At 39.5% G+C, this 14,136-nt stretch overlaps 2 protein-coding genes across 2 annotated transcripts; both read right to left on the reverse strand.

Annotated features, from left to right (window-relative positions):
* Positions 1 to 4,156: 4,156 nt before the first annotated feature.
* On the reverse strand, positions 4,157 to 9,275 carry LOC140535521 (uncharacterized). Its single transcript, XM_072656919.1, has 4 exons — positions 9,203 to 9,275; positions 7,765 to 8,436; positions 4,864 to 6,341; positions 4,157 to 4,162 (listed from the first exon to the last, which is right to left on the reverse strand). The coding sequence occupies exons 1-4, from the start codon at positions 9,273 to 9,275 to the stop codon at positions 4,157 to 4,159; spliced, it is 2,229 nt and encodes a 742-aa protein (XP_072513020.1).
* Positions 9,276 to 9,300: 25 nt separating this feature from the next.
* Positions 9,301 to 13,542, reverse strand: LOC140535522 (GTPase IMAP family member 9-like). The gene is made up of 3 exons (XM_072656921.1): positions 13,533 to 13,542; positions 11,865 to 12,447; positions 9,301 to 9,346 (listed from the first exon to the last, which is right to left on the reverse strand). The coding sequence occupies exons 1-3, from the start codon at positions 13,540 to 13,542 to the stop codon at positions 9,301 to 9,303; spliced, it is 639 nt and encodes a 212-aa protein (XP_072513022.1).
* Between the last annotated feature and the right edge of the window lie 594 nt (positions 13,543 to 14,136).

The following is a 14,136-nucleotide window of genomic DNA, read 5'->3' on the forward strand; positions in this document are numbered from 1 at the left end:
TAGTAGTAGGAGTAGTAGATGTAGATGTAGTATTAGTGGTTGACAGTAGATGTAGCTAAGAGTAGTAGTAGATGTAGTAGTAGATGTAGTTTTAGTAGTAGATGTAGGAGTAGTTTTAGTAGTATTAGTAGTAGTAGATGTAGGAGTAGTTTTAGTAGTAGTAGATGTAGCTAGGAGTAGTAGTAGTAGTAGGAGTATATGTAGTATTAGTAGGAGTAGTAGATGTAGTAGTAGATGTAGTATTAGTAGTAGATGTAGTTTTAGTAGTAGTAAAAATAGAAGTACTAGTAAAAGTAGTAGTAGTAGAAGTATTAGTAGGAGTAGTATTAGTAATAGTAGATGTAGGAGTAGTATTAGTAGTAGATGTAGGAGTAGTATTAGTAGTAGTAGATGTAGTAGTAGTTTTAGTAGTAGTAGATGTAGGAGTAGTTTTAGTAGTAGTAGATGTAGTATTAGTAGTAGATGTAGGAGTAGTAATAGTAGTAGTAGATGTAGTATTAGTGGTAGATGTAGTAGTAGGAGTAGATGTAGTATTAGTAGGAGTAGTATTAGTAGTAGTAGATGTAGTAGTAGGAGTAGATGTAGTAGTGGTAGGAGTAGTATTAGTAGTAGTAGATGTAGCTAGGAGTAGTAGTAGTAGTAGATGTAGTAGTAGTAGTAGTAGATGTAGCTAGGAGTAGTAGTTTTAGTATTAGTAGATGTAGGATTAGTTGTAGTAGTAGTAGAAGTAGTATTAGTAGTAGATGTAGTAGGAGGAGTAGATGTAGCTAGGAGTAGTATTAGTAGTAGTAGATGTAGTAGTAGGAGTAGATGTAGTAGTGGTAGGAGTAGTATTAGTAGTAGTAGATGTAGTAGTAGTAGTAGATGTAGCTAGGAGTAGTAGTTTTAGTATTAGTAAATGTAGGATTAGTAGTAGTAGTAGATGTAGCTAGGAGTAGTAGTAGGAGTAGATGTAGAGGTAGGAGATGTAGTATTAGTAGTAGATGTAGTAGTGGTAGTAGTTTTAGTAGTAGTAGATGTAGGAGTAGTTGTAGTAGTAGTAGGAGTAGTATTAGTAGTAGATGTAGTAGTAGGAGTAGATGTAGTAGTGGTAGGAGTAGTTGTAGTAGTGGTAGTAGATGTAGTAGTAGGAGTAGATGTAGTAGTGGTAGGAGTAGTTGTAGTAGTTGTAGTAGAGGTCATAGTACTAGTAGAGGTAAACAACTTCCAAATTTAACCACATTCCTCCACGTCTTTTCAACTAATCTGTGCCCTCTGGGGTAGATGTAGTATTAGTAGTTGAGGTAGTAGAAGTATTAGTAGGAGTAGTTTTAGTAGTAGTAGATGTAGTATTAGTAGTATTAGTAGATGTAGTAGTAGGAGTAGTTTTAGTAGTAGTAGATGTAGTAGTAGTGGTAGTAGTAAACGTAGAAGTAGTAGTAGTATTAGTAGATGTAGCCTGCTTACTTTGTAGTTTTTCTATTATTTTACTATCATTTAAAGTCTTAGTACTTAATGAAATATCCTGAACTGGACGACATCTGGTGGACCCTTCTCTTTGGCTCTTTCAGGTAAGAATGCTATGTATAATTAATGTATAATATATACTAATATCTTAAAGTTACTTTGAGTGTTTGTGCTGCTTTTTAGAGAAAAACAACCTTAAAATTATTCAGATTAGTTGGTTGATCCTGGATTTGTAAAAATATTAAAGTATTTGAACTGTTAACTGTAATGGGCTTATATGTTATGTTTCTGTTCAGAAATCAAGTCACACAGTCAAGTAAACACAGATTTAGGGCTGGTTATTATATTAAATACACACACACACATACACACACAATAAGACTAAAGAACCTACATATTAAGTGAAAACTCAGTGTTAAAATGACCACTTCCAAGTTCAACCACGTTTCCTCAATGTCCTTTAAACTAATCTGTTCCCACTGGGGTAGACAAAGTATTAGTAGTTGATATAAAGTAGTAGCAGTATTAGTACTAGTAGAAGTAGTATTATAAGTAGTAGTGGTAGTAAAATTAGAAGTAGTTTTAGTAGTAGCAGTATTAGTACTAGTAGAAGTAGTATTATAAGTAGTAGTGGTAGTAAAATTAGAAGTAGTTTTAGTAGTAGCAGTATTAGTACTAGTAGAAGTAGTATTATAAGTAGTAGTGGTAGTAAAATTAGGAGTAGTTTTAGATGTAGATGTAGATGTAGCTGTAGGAGTAGATGTAGTAGTAGAACAAAAAAGTAATAGTAGTAATAGTATAGTATAACTAAACTAGGAGTTTTCTAATATTATACTACCACTTAAAATCTTAGATGACGTCAGGTGGATCAGACGTCCAATGGACCACCACCATCACCGTTTTCAGTCTACCCGAGAGGCTGGCCTGCACCTACGTCCCAGACCTTTTACTGTCATGTCACTGATGATATGTACAGCTGTGGCCCAAAAGAACCAGAGTTTGACCTCCCTGTGCCAGTACAGTTCAGAAGGAATTGTACAATTATATTACGCTTGAGTGAAACACAGACAACATTTGGAATAAATCAATTTTTTAGTAAATTAAAAAGTGTGGACATAAAATGATTAGGAACATTATTTAAAACATACATACAGCATCCATAATGGTGATCATCTCAAATCACAGAAAAGGCTTTTTAGACTAATTAAATCATGAGTTTTAGTTTTAAGGACATCTGATCACATTATTCAAACACTACCAAAATGTTCAGATTAAATAATAAGCAAACAAAATAAAGGATAAACACAGTCTGCATATACAGCAAACTGTGCCGATGAGACACAGGGTTACATATGGACAAACGAAGAGGAGGCAGGACAGATAAACACTATAAAAGTGGAATGGATTAAAAGTATCCATTATTATTTATTGATTATGCTATAATCCATTACACATATTTATGCCATATTTGTAATATAATCACTCTCATTGTTTAGGCAAACATGATTATTAAAAAGTAAACATCTTAATCATTTCAGTAAAATGTTTCTTACTGATTTTAATTACACTCACCAAAAACTACCACTGGTGTTTTCAAAGAAACATGAAATTACTGTCACACAAAAACCTTGTATCTCCATTTTTGCTGTTTTTGACTCTTTGTCATAATGTGAAGCAGTTGTTGTTGGTAGTAGTTCTTTACTTATTCTTTATTATTCTCTGTCTGTACTGTGTTGTGTTGTCTGTCCGCACTTGTTTGTGTTGCACTTGTGTTCTATATGCACTGTCTATGTTGCACCATGGTCCTGGAGGAACGTTGTTTAGTTTCACTGTGTACTCTGTATGTAGCTGAAATGACAATTAAACCCACTTGACTTGACTTGACTTGGCTTGACATTTGTAAGGGCTGGCTCCAGGGCTCAGCCACCTCGGGCCACCAGAGGGAGACAAAATGTATCTTCTGGAGCCAATCAAGCCCAACACCTGGGCTAAGGGCTTCATTGGGGAGACACACAGACACACATTGCTGTCACGAGGACAGCCGGGCAAAGGGTTGAGAACTCTTGCTCTCCCCTCATCTTTGCTCTTCCCATGACTCTTGAGTCCTCTTTAAAAAAACCTGCACTCCAGTTAATTTTCTTCTGTGGGTCCTATTAACCACTAGCTCACCTAGTAAGGAGGTCGTGCTGTAACCAACACTAGGTTTGATTCCCTTCTCAGGGTGAGCCACTACAACTTTTTGTGATGAATGGACCAATAGAAATGCTCCACAATGACTTGGAAAAAAATCTTTTTTTCATTGACTTCCTTTGAAGAAGAAGGAGAGCTGGGCAGGGAGGGATCAGATGACGATGCCAAGACGAGGAAGATGACTCCACCTTTCCTGCCCAAAAGCCTAGACCTCCCAACGCCGCCGACATGGGCTCTTAGGCTGACAGCAACCTGTATGAGGTGTGTAAACGGGCCGCCGCCAAACTGGCCATACCGTGGTTAGGTGCACTTAACGAAGATGGGACCTTTATGATTAAAAACAGCTCCCCCACCTCAAACCCCCTGTCAGGGCCCTGTGTAGTATATAGATAGGACAGCTGGTTTTAGGAGGTACGATCAGCTTTTTGTGTCATAAACTCTTTTTAAAGTTACCCTTGTCTTGTCAGCGGTTGTCACACTGGATTGTGGGTCCTATTGCTGTGGCATACGAATGTAGGGCTTAGAACTACAGAGGGACATGTTTGCACAATCCTACAGGCTGCATGTTTCAGGTTCATTCCTTGCCCAAGGTAATTCCCATAGTGAAACACCTCACTCTGTTATCAAATAACCAGGAATTACGTTCAGTAACCCAACATTTTTCCACCTCCTGTAAAGTTTCCATTTTTGGGAGATGAGGATTTTCATACAGATGCAGCAGACTGACATTAGGTTAGAATACTACTTTTATGATAATTTCACTGGAGCATCATTTTGGACTTCTCAAGCAATCACACATTTTGATTCATTTTTTAGTTCGTCAATTTCTGCTCGTAATTTCTGAATTTCCTCACTTTTTTGACTTTCAGTGAGTTTATGGAGATTCTCCAGAAGCTCATACCGTTTCTGATGCTGTTCAGTGAGCCCCAGTATATGTTTATTTTGTCTTTCATTGAAGTCATTGAATTGCTCTGCCTGCTTCCTGGCAATATCTTCATATTTACTCTTCATGTCCTTCATTTCCTGATCATGCTTCTTTTCCAATTCCTCACGTTCCTTCTTCTCTCTAGCCATGCTTTCTTCCTCTCTCCTCTTAATGTTCTGCTGACATTCTCTTCGTATCTCCTCTTCTCTTTCCTGCAGTCTTTTTCTTTCTTCTTCTCTTTTCTCGTCTTCTTGTCTTCTTCTCTCCTGCTCTTCCCTCCTCATTTTCTCCATCTCTGCTACCATTGCACATTTCTTTTTCTCGTACTCTTTGTCTTTTCGCTCACTTGTTTCCCTCCACTTTCGTTTCTCCTCTTCTCGCCGAAGTCTTTCTTCTTTCATACCCCTTTCAAAGTTCTCTCTCATTCTGTCTTGTTCTTCTTGTTTTGCTTGTAGCTCTTCAGCGTGTTTCTGCTTTCTCTGATGGTCTTCTTCCTTTAGTTCCTGCTTCTGTCTTTTCATCTCGTCTTCCCATTCCATCAGTTTATGCTTCAGGTCCTCTTGTATTTCCTTCTTCTCGTGTTCAGCTTCTTTTATTTTCCTCTCCCAAGTATGCCTCTCATCCACTTCTTCTTTTCTCCTTCTATCCTCCTCTAGATCTCTCTTTCTAATTTCTTCATCTTGTCTCTTTCTCAGATCTTCCATGGCTTGTTTTTGTTGATTTCTGAAATGTTCTTTATCTTGTTTGGATCTCTCTTCTCTCTTTTTGTCCTCCTCATCTCTCTCATTCAGCTGCTTTTCAAATTCATCTCTCTGCTTTTTATTCTCCATTTCTAACTCATTAATCCTGCTTTGCCATTTCTCCATTTGCTTTCTTATTTCTTCTGACCTCACTCTGTCCTCCATCTCCTGTTTCTTCTTTTCTACTTCATCTTTTTCCTCAAACTCTTTTTTAAGAGTTTCCATCTTTTCTCTATATTTTCTCTCTATTTGCTGTTTTTCATAATCAGCCTTTTGTTTTTCGTCCTCCAGTCTTTTCTTCAGCTCGTCCATTCCTTGGCTGTATTTGCTTTTTAGTTTCTCTTTTTCAGCTTCAATCTCTTGCTCTTTCTCTTTCAGAATTTCCTCAATTTTCTTTTTGATGGACATTTCTGCCTCTTGGAACATGCTGTTTGTAAAGAACTGACTTGATGTGTTTGACTTCATCACAGTTTCAATCTGTGTCAGTAGTTCAGACACTTGGGTGCGGTCGTTTTTTTCTCGGTTATTGAATAACACAATCCTGTTTCCACAGTCTCTGAGCATCTTATTGACTGGCTCAATTGTACATTTCTCTAAGTACTGGTTTATTGTCTGATCTTCCAGGTCATCTGCTCTAGTGAACAGCACTATGCTGAACATTGCAGCCTTTGGACCAAAGATCTTTTTTATCAGCTCTAAAGTCTCCACATCTTCTTTGGTGTTTCTTCCGATGCTCAGTACAATGATGAACGCATGGGGTCCAGGTGCTGACATCGAGATGCACTTCACAATTTCCTGTTGTATTTCTTCCTCTGACAGTGTGGCATCAAACAGGCCTGGAGTGTCAACAACAGCAACTGTTCTCCCCAGCACCTCACCAGTTTCTTTTTGGCAAACCTTTGTCACAGAATTCATACTGGCTTCAGTAACAAATTCCTTTCTTCCCAGGATAGTGTTTCCTGTTGCACTCTTTCCATTCCCAGTCTTTCCAATCAACACCACTCGTAAGCAACTGGAAACCCATTCTTCCTCTTCATCACCTGAAGAAAACATTAGTACTAGTTATTCATTGTGTTACTTTACAATGTGTTCCTCAGGTAAACCTCATGATTACAGTTTAAAGTGCTGCTCTAAACCCTTTACAAATGTCTGTATTTCTGTTTAAGATTTAAGCTATAATTTGGTCAGATCTTCATCTTATTTCTCTCACTACATGAAGAGAATGACACAAGTTATGTAAATTAATTTCCTGAGCAAACTCAGTACTGAGCATGTCCAAATAATGTGCAGCTCTAGGAGTATTGGTGTAGTTTTGGTGTAGTTGTAATCAGGTACCAGCAACATCTACAGGAGAATATCAGATTATCCATCTGTTGCCTGAAGCGTAACTGTAAATGGGCCAAGAAAAAGATACTAGGCACACAAATATGTCTAAAAAGAAATGGGTAAAGCAGGAGAAAATCCCCATTTTGAAGTCGTAGGACTCTAAAAAGAGTCCTCCACCCAGTATTGCAAAATTAAACCCGATTATCGAAAATGTTTGACTGATGTTCACATACTTTTTTTTCAAATATATTTAATGTTGGATCATTCTAAAATAAAATAAAATAAATAAACTTCTATTATAAACTATAATATATTATTATGATTATTATGATGATTATCATCATGTTTTTCTAGTTTAAGAACTTATGATAAAGATCTAATGACATTTATGATTACATTTATTTAAAAAAACTGAAATTGTAAATGAGTCACAAGCTTTCTAACAACATGTTATCATTTAATGAAGAATAAGTATGAACACAACACAAATACATACACAAATACAATATTTTCCAATAAGTACTGCCATGCCGAAGATGCTTCTGTGATCTAAATATCATAGATTTGTGAGTAGATCTTAAACAAGCTGGGCAGCAAGACAACCCAATAACATTTTAGAACTAGAGGCCTTCTACAAAGAGGAGTGGGCAAACATCCAACTACAAGAACCGAAAGACATTTAGCTACAAAAACCGTGTGTGAGCTTTCTGCTAAAGCTGGTGTTAAAGTCCGGACTCTGTAAGGTGGCCAACCTTTTTTTTTATGTTGTGATGGAAAATTTCAAAATATTATGTTTTATATTTGATTAGCTACAGAGGGTGTGTTTACTACTTCTCAATTACAAAAAGATGTAATTTGACCAAGGGTGCCCAGTCATTTTTATTGGAATCTGCAGCCACTGTGGCTTCCACTGGACACTGCTGATGTAAATTGAAAACAGTGTTCATACTGTTCAAGTTGATTTAAATTATAGACAGTAATAAACACTGATTAATCTTATTTTGTCTGTGTGTATAACTATATTGCAATACACTGCTTTTAAATATAATATTTGACATTCTTTGTTAATACAGTGTCCAGAATCACTGCTGAAGAACTCTGAGGGATTGCTTGAATGAACATAGTCAAAGCACCTACCTTTTGACTGGAGCTTCTTCCTTAACTCCTCATTTTCCTTCTCCTTTTTGCTCAGCTCTTCTTTATGCTCTTCCTCCACTTCACGTCTGACTCTTTCTTCCTGAGCCCTCACATACATGTCAAGAGAATACGGCTGTGCTTCTATCTTTTTTATAATATCCTCCAGCAGCTTTTCACCTGCTTGTTTGAAGGATTTCCTCAACTCTGTTTTCACTATTATGTGTCTCTGATCACACACAGCAAGAAAGTCCCTTATTTCTGTGCTGTGTTCAGTAAACTCTGTGACAGGTTGACTGATCGCATGCTGGGTTGTGAATAGGACTATTAAATTGTCTTTCACTCTGGAGCTGAAACTCTGCTGAATCTTCTCCATTTCTCCTTTGTGCTCATCAGTGAGGGGACCAACAGGAACGACGAAGAGGAAAGCATGGACTCCAGGGTCACAGAGAGAGACACAGTGGAGAGCTGCATACTTCACTTCCTTCTCTTGAGTGTAGCAGAGAGCTGGTATCTCCACCAGGGTAACTGAGCGTCCAGACACTACTCCAGTTCTCCTCACACACGTTAAGCTGGGCTCTGGACTGTGCTGGCTCTGGCCCAGTATGAGGTCTGATATGGAGGCTTTCTGTGCTTCATCATGCCCACAAAGCACCAAGTTCAACCTCTGAGACACTGAATGAGAAAAACAACATATCGTATTAGTCAGGTTTAGAACAGAGACGTTTACAATTAAGAACGAGAAATTCGCATGAGCAAAACTGCCCCCTTCACTGGACCCCAAGTCTAAAAGTCTGAACATTTTAATTAACATTTAAATTGTGGCCAACTAAGAGCTGAATTATTGATGTATTTCTGTGTAAACTGTTCACATAGTAATAATATAGGGGTGAGAAACATTTCATTTAAAACTAGAAACGTGCATTTCCATAGGAAACTGCAGAATAATCATGCAGCTGAATTGTGCAGGTCAATTCTAGGTGGTTGCTAGGCAGTTGCTATACTGTTTCAACTAACAGTACCAACTGCATAGAAATTATGGTTGGTAAGTTGCTTACTATGGTCTTGCTAATCAGTTTCTCTGCTGTTCCAAGTGGCTGCTATGCTGTTGCTAAGCAGTTGCTATGTTTCCCAGGGTGTTGCTAAATGGGTGTTTTTTGTTAAATGGGGGTGGGGTGCTGCTAGACAGTCGCTATCCCATACATGATGGTTGACATGGTGTAGCTAGGTGATTGCTGTTCTGTTCAAGGTAATTGCTATGTGGCAACTATGATCTCCCCACATGGTTGCAATGGAGTTGCTATGTGGTTGCTATGCTATTTAAGGTGGTTGCGATGTGGCAGTTATAATTTTCCACATGGCTGCAATGGTGTTACTAAGAATACTGCTATTATTAAATTTAGACCATCGGTTCCATTGAGATATGGTGGAAAAAACTTGCCTGTCTTGAAAACTGGGGCATTGATTTGGCCGTCAGAAATCTGGGAGAAAAATAGCTTTGCACAATCATCCATGTATTACTCACCCAAGTCATCCTGTTTACCACCACGAGAGAATATCTGCATCAGGCCCCCAAATCTTCCTCCTGGTTGTGGAATATAAATCATGAGCATAGTAAGGTGATTATTACAGTTTTCTGTAATAGTGCAATTCTAATACCTGATTTATTGCAAACAGTGATCAATTTCAACTAATGAAACTGTTTTTAACGGAATTTTTGTGACATACTTTTCTTTTTCGGTGCTGTCGGTTGAGCCGCTCTCTGTGCCGTTGATTCAGTCTCTGTCTGTTCTGTTGATTCAGTCTCTGTCTGTTCTGTTGATTCACTCTCTTGTGTTGTTGATTCAGTGTCTGTCTGTGCTGTTGATTCAGTGTCTGTCTGTGCTGTTGGTTCTGTCCCTGTCTGTGTTGTTGATTCAGTGTCTGTCTGTGCCGTTGATTCAGTGTCTGTCTGTTCTGTCGGTTTAGTCTCTCTCTGTTCTGTCGATTCAGTGTCTGCCTGTGTTGTTGATTCAGTCTCCGTCTGTGCTGTTGGTTCAGCCTCTGTCTGTTCTGTTGATTCAGTCTCTTGTGTTGTTGATTCAGTCTCTGTCTGTTCTGTTGATTCACTCTCTTGTGTTGTTGATTCAGTGTCTGTCTGTGCTGTTGATTCAGTGTCTCTCTGTGTTGTTGATTCTGTCCCTGTCTGTGTTGTTGATTCTGTGTCTGTCTGTCCTGTCGGTTTAGTCTCTCTCTGTTCTGTCGATTCAGGGTCTCTCTGTGTTGTCGATTCAGCGTCTGTCTGTGCTGTCGATTCAGCGTCTGTCTTTGCTGTTGATTCAGTCTCTCTCTGTGTTGTTGAATCAGTGTCTGTCTGTGTTGTTGATTCTGTGTCTGTCTGTCCTGTCGGTTTAGTCTCTCTCTGTTCTGTCGATTCAGCGTCTGTCTGTGCTGTCGATTCAGCGTCTGTCTGTGCTGTTGATTCAGTCTCTCTCTGTGTTGTTGAATCAGTGTCTGTCTGTGTTGTTGATTCAGTCTCTCTCTGTTCTGTTGATTCGGTCTCTCTCTGTGCTGTTGATTCGGTCTCTCTCTGTGCCGTTGATTCAGTGTCTCTCTGTGCCGTTGATTCAGTGTCTCTCTGTGCCGTTGATTCAGTGTCTCTCTGTGCCGTTGATTCAGTCTCTGTCTGTGCCGTTGATTCAGTCTCTGTCTGTGCCGTTGATTCAGTCTCTGTCTGTGCCGTTGATTCAGAGTCTGTCTGTGCCGTTGATTCAGAGTCTGTCTGTGCCGTCGATTCAGTGTCTCTCTGTGCCGTCGATTCAGTGTCTCTCTGTGCCGTCGGTTCAGTCTCTGTCTTTTTAGTTGATTCAGTCTCTTGTGTTGTTGATTCAGTGTCTGTCTGTGCTGTTGATTCAGTGTCTCTCTGTGCCGTCGATTTAGTCTCTGTCTGTGTTGTTGATTCAGTGTCTCTCTGTGTTGTTGATTCAGTCTCTCTCTGTGTTGTTGATTCAGTGTCTGTCTGTGCTGTTGATTCAGTGTCTGTCTGTGCTGTTGATTCTGTGTCTGTCTGTTCTGTCGGTTTAGTCTCTCTCTGTTCTGTCGATTCAGCGTCTGTCTGTGTTGTTGATTCAGTGTCTGTCTGTGCTGTTGATTCAGTGTCTGTCTGTGCTGTTGATTCAGTGTCTCTCTGTTCTGTTGATTCAGTGTCTCTCTGTGCTGTTGATTCAGTGTCTCTCTGTGCTGTTGATTCACTCTCTTGTGTTGTTGATTCAGTGTCTGTCTGTGCTGTTGATTCAGTGTCTCTCTGTGCTGTTGGTTCAGCCTCTGTCTGTTCTGTTGATTCAGTCTCTTGTGTTGTTGATTCAGTGTCTGTCTGTGCTGTTGATTCAGCCTCTGTCTGTCTTGTTGATTCAGTCTCTGTCTGTTCTGTTGATTCTGTCCCTGTCTGTGTTGTTGATTCAGTGTCTGTCTGTGCCGTTGATTCAGTGTCTCTCTGTGCCGTCGATTCAGTGTCTCTCTGTGCCGTCGATTCAGTGTCTCTCTGTGCCGTCGATTCAGTGTCTCTCTGTGCCGTCGATTCAGTGTCTCTCTGTGCCGTCGATTCAGTCTCTGTCTTTTTAGTTGATTCAGTCTCTTGTGTTGTTGATTCAGTGTCTGTCTGTGCTGTTGATTCAGTGTCTGTCTGTGCTGTCGGTTCAGTGTCTCTCTGTGCTGTCGGTTCAGTCTCTGTCTTTTCAGTTGATTCAGTCTCTTGTGTTGTTGATTCAGTGTCTGTCTGTGCTGTTGATTCTGTGTCTGTCTGTTCTGTCGGTTTAGTCTCTCTCTGTTCTGTCGATTCAGCGTCTGTCTGTGTTGTTGATTCTGTGTCTGTCTGTTCTGTCGGTTTAGTCTCTCTCTGTTCTGTCGGTTTAGTCTCTCTCTGTTCTGTCGGTTTAGTCTCTGTCTGTGCTGTTGATTCAGTGTCTCTCTGTGTTGTTGATTCAGGGTCTGTCTGTGCTGTTGATTCAGTCTCTCTCTGTGTTGTTGATTCAGTCTCTCTCTGTGTTGTTGATTCAGTCTCTCTCTGTGTTGTTGATTCAGTCTCTCTCTGTGTTGTAGATTCAGGGTCTGTTGGTGGTCGAGGCTTTTGCTGTTCTGTTGCAGGTGGAGTCATCACAAATTCCTCCCATTTAAGGTGACCTCCTCCATTCTCTTCAACCATTTTCTCCATCAGCTCCACAAGAGCAGACGGACTGCTTCCACTTCTAAAGTCAAAATGCCAGTTACTGAACTCTGCTATGATCTCATCAGAGACATTCTCTTCATCTGGATCTACACTGCTGCCGGGTTGCGTCAGCACTATGGTGTATTTACAGGCCTCCTCAGATAAAGACCGGAGGATGAAATTCAGCTGTTTCCTGTCTGCCTCAGTGAAGTCGTCTCGCTGTAGGACCAGAACTAGAACATGAGGTCCAGGAAGACACAGAGACATGCACTCTCTCACTCGCTCATCCAGTTCCTCGTTAGAGAGTTCAGTATCAAACAGGTGAGGAGTGGTGACGAGGCTGAAGCTTTTTCCCTTCACGTTTCCTCTTGCTCCCTCACTGCGGTGAGGAGGAGTTTCAGCATCGAACGCATCTCTTCCCAGAATGAAGTTTCCCACTCTTCTGTTTTCCTGGTCGTTCTTCCCCAGCAGCAGAATCCGCACTGCGTAATGACAGCGATACTCTTAAATCCACAATATTTCCCACAATTTCATGCAAATTCAAAAACACTCTAATGGTTAATGGTCCAACTTATGATTTCTGAAGAACAGAACATTTACACGTAATTCAAAGAATTCAGTGTAGTAAATCCAGAGAGTAGGAATTCAGTGTAATTTACTGAATGGAGGCGGGGTTAGACTTCGCCTCCTCCGAGGTTGTAATGGATCTGTGCCACAAACAGGAGTTACGAGTTACTTTCCCATGTACTAATGTTATGCAGCTGTGACATCTAATGCTAGGTGGAAGGCCACGTTAGGTCTCTATCTGTAAATCTAGAAGCATTCCAACAAATCCTCCAATGTTGAGATATCACCGCATTACTTAAAATGAGCATGCTGTTTTTATTCATACAAATATTATTTGTTAAAAACGTTGACTTTTGCACTAAATTCCAAATGATTCCAGTGTTTTCCAGCTGTTTTAAACTAAACTACCAATTCAAAAAAGATTTTCACCACATTAGATCTGTCCATCAGACTGCACACTTCACATCAGTGTACTCCTTATACTTTAAAGTCAACACTGGTTCTGGTTTGAACACTATCGTATAGCCCACTGGTGTGAACATTGTGAAAAATTATTTTAGTCTTTATGTAGATATTTCATATGGAATAATGGTGACATTCAGTACAGGAACTGTATTTTGCTGAACTAATAACAAACTTTCATGTAAAACCAATCAATAACTTACCAAAAATGTTTGGCCCTTTTTAAATGTTCTGTTATCTGTGAAGAATCTATAAGCCCTTTCTGTGTTAATGTATGATTAACTGTGATTTATAGAAACAGGTCAGTATTAATACATTTCAGTACATTAAATAAGTAAGTAAGTAAGTAAGTAAAGTTTTCACATATAAAAGGTGCTGAATATGTGGTTAAACCTCGTATAGACTCTGGTAGTAACTCACTACTATCACTGTCTCTGTCTATAAGACACACTGCTGAACTGCATTAAACACTGGACTGGAACAGGCTTCTCTTTTTCATTACTCATTATTTTAAAATGATTTTAATTGGGTTTTACAGAAACTGGATACTTACAGATACTCGACGCCATTTCTGGGGGCTTTTGGGGCTGAAATCAAAAGTGGAATCAGGAAGGTTTCAGCAGCTCCCTCTCCGAATCACAGGATCTGGTGTTTATAGTGTAGACTATTATTTATCCTCACATTTAGTCTGAAAGCTCATCTTACATCTGACTTCTAAATATAGCGTAATCTGAAGCCCTGGGTCCGCCTCTCTGATCCAGGGTCTGTCTGTGGCTCTGTCTTCATAACTTTCATATTACATATTCATATATACAGTATTGTTGAGTGTTACCTGGGTTTAAACCTACACTGGGATCAGTTCACTCACTGTATGTGCTCCTGAGCACTTGGGGTCTACGCCTAATTCCTAAACTCCATTTCTGCGTCATTACAATTCACACATCTGCCACTAGATGGCGCTATAGTATCATCAGCGGCTGTTACAGCGCTGTCTCTTTACTGATGGTTTGCCAGGTAAGTAAGGTAAGGCAAGACGACTGTAAGCACACCTTCAATTCAGATATTTTAATATTCCAGTGAAGTACACTGAAGTTATGCAAAACTATAGTCCATATTTATCGAAATATGATATTATTTATGTAAACAAAATAGTACAGATGTAA

Source organism: Salminus brasiliensis, chromosome 15, assembly GCF_030463535.1.
Source record: "Salminus brasiliensis chromosome 15, fSalBra1.hap2, whole genome shotgun sequence".
In the NCBI taxonomy this organism is placed as follows: domain Eukaryota; kingdom Metazoa; phylum Chordata; class Actinopteri; order Characiformes; family Bryconidae; genus Salminus; species Salminus brasiliensis.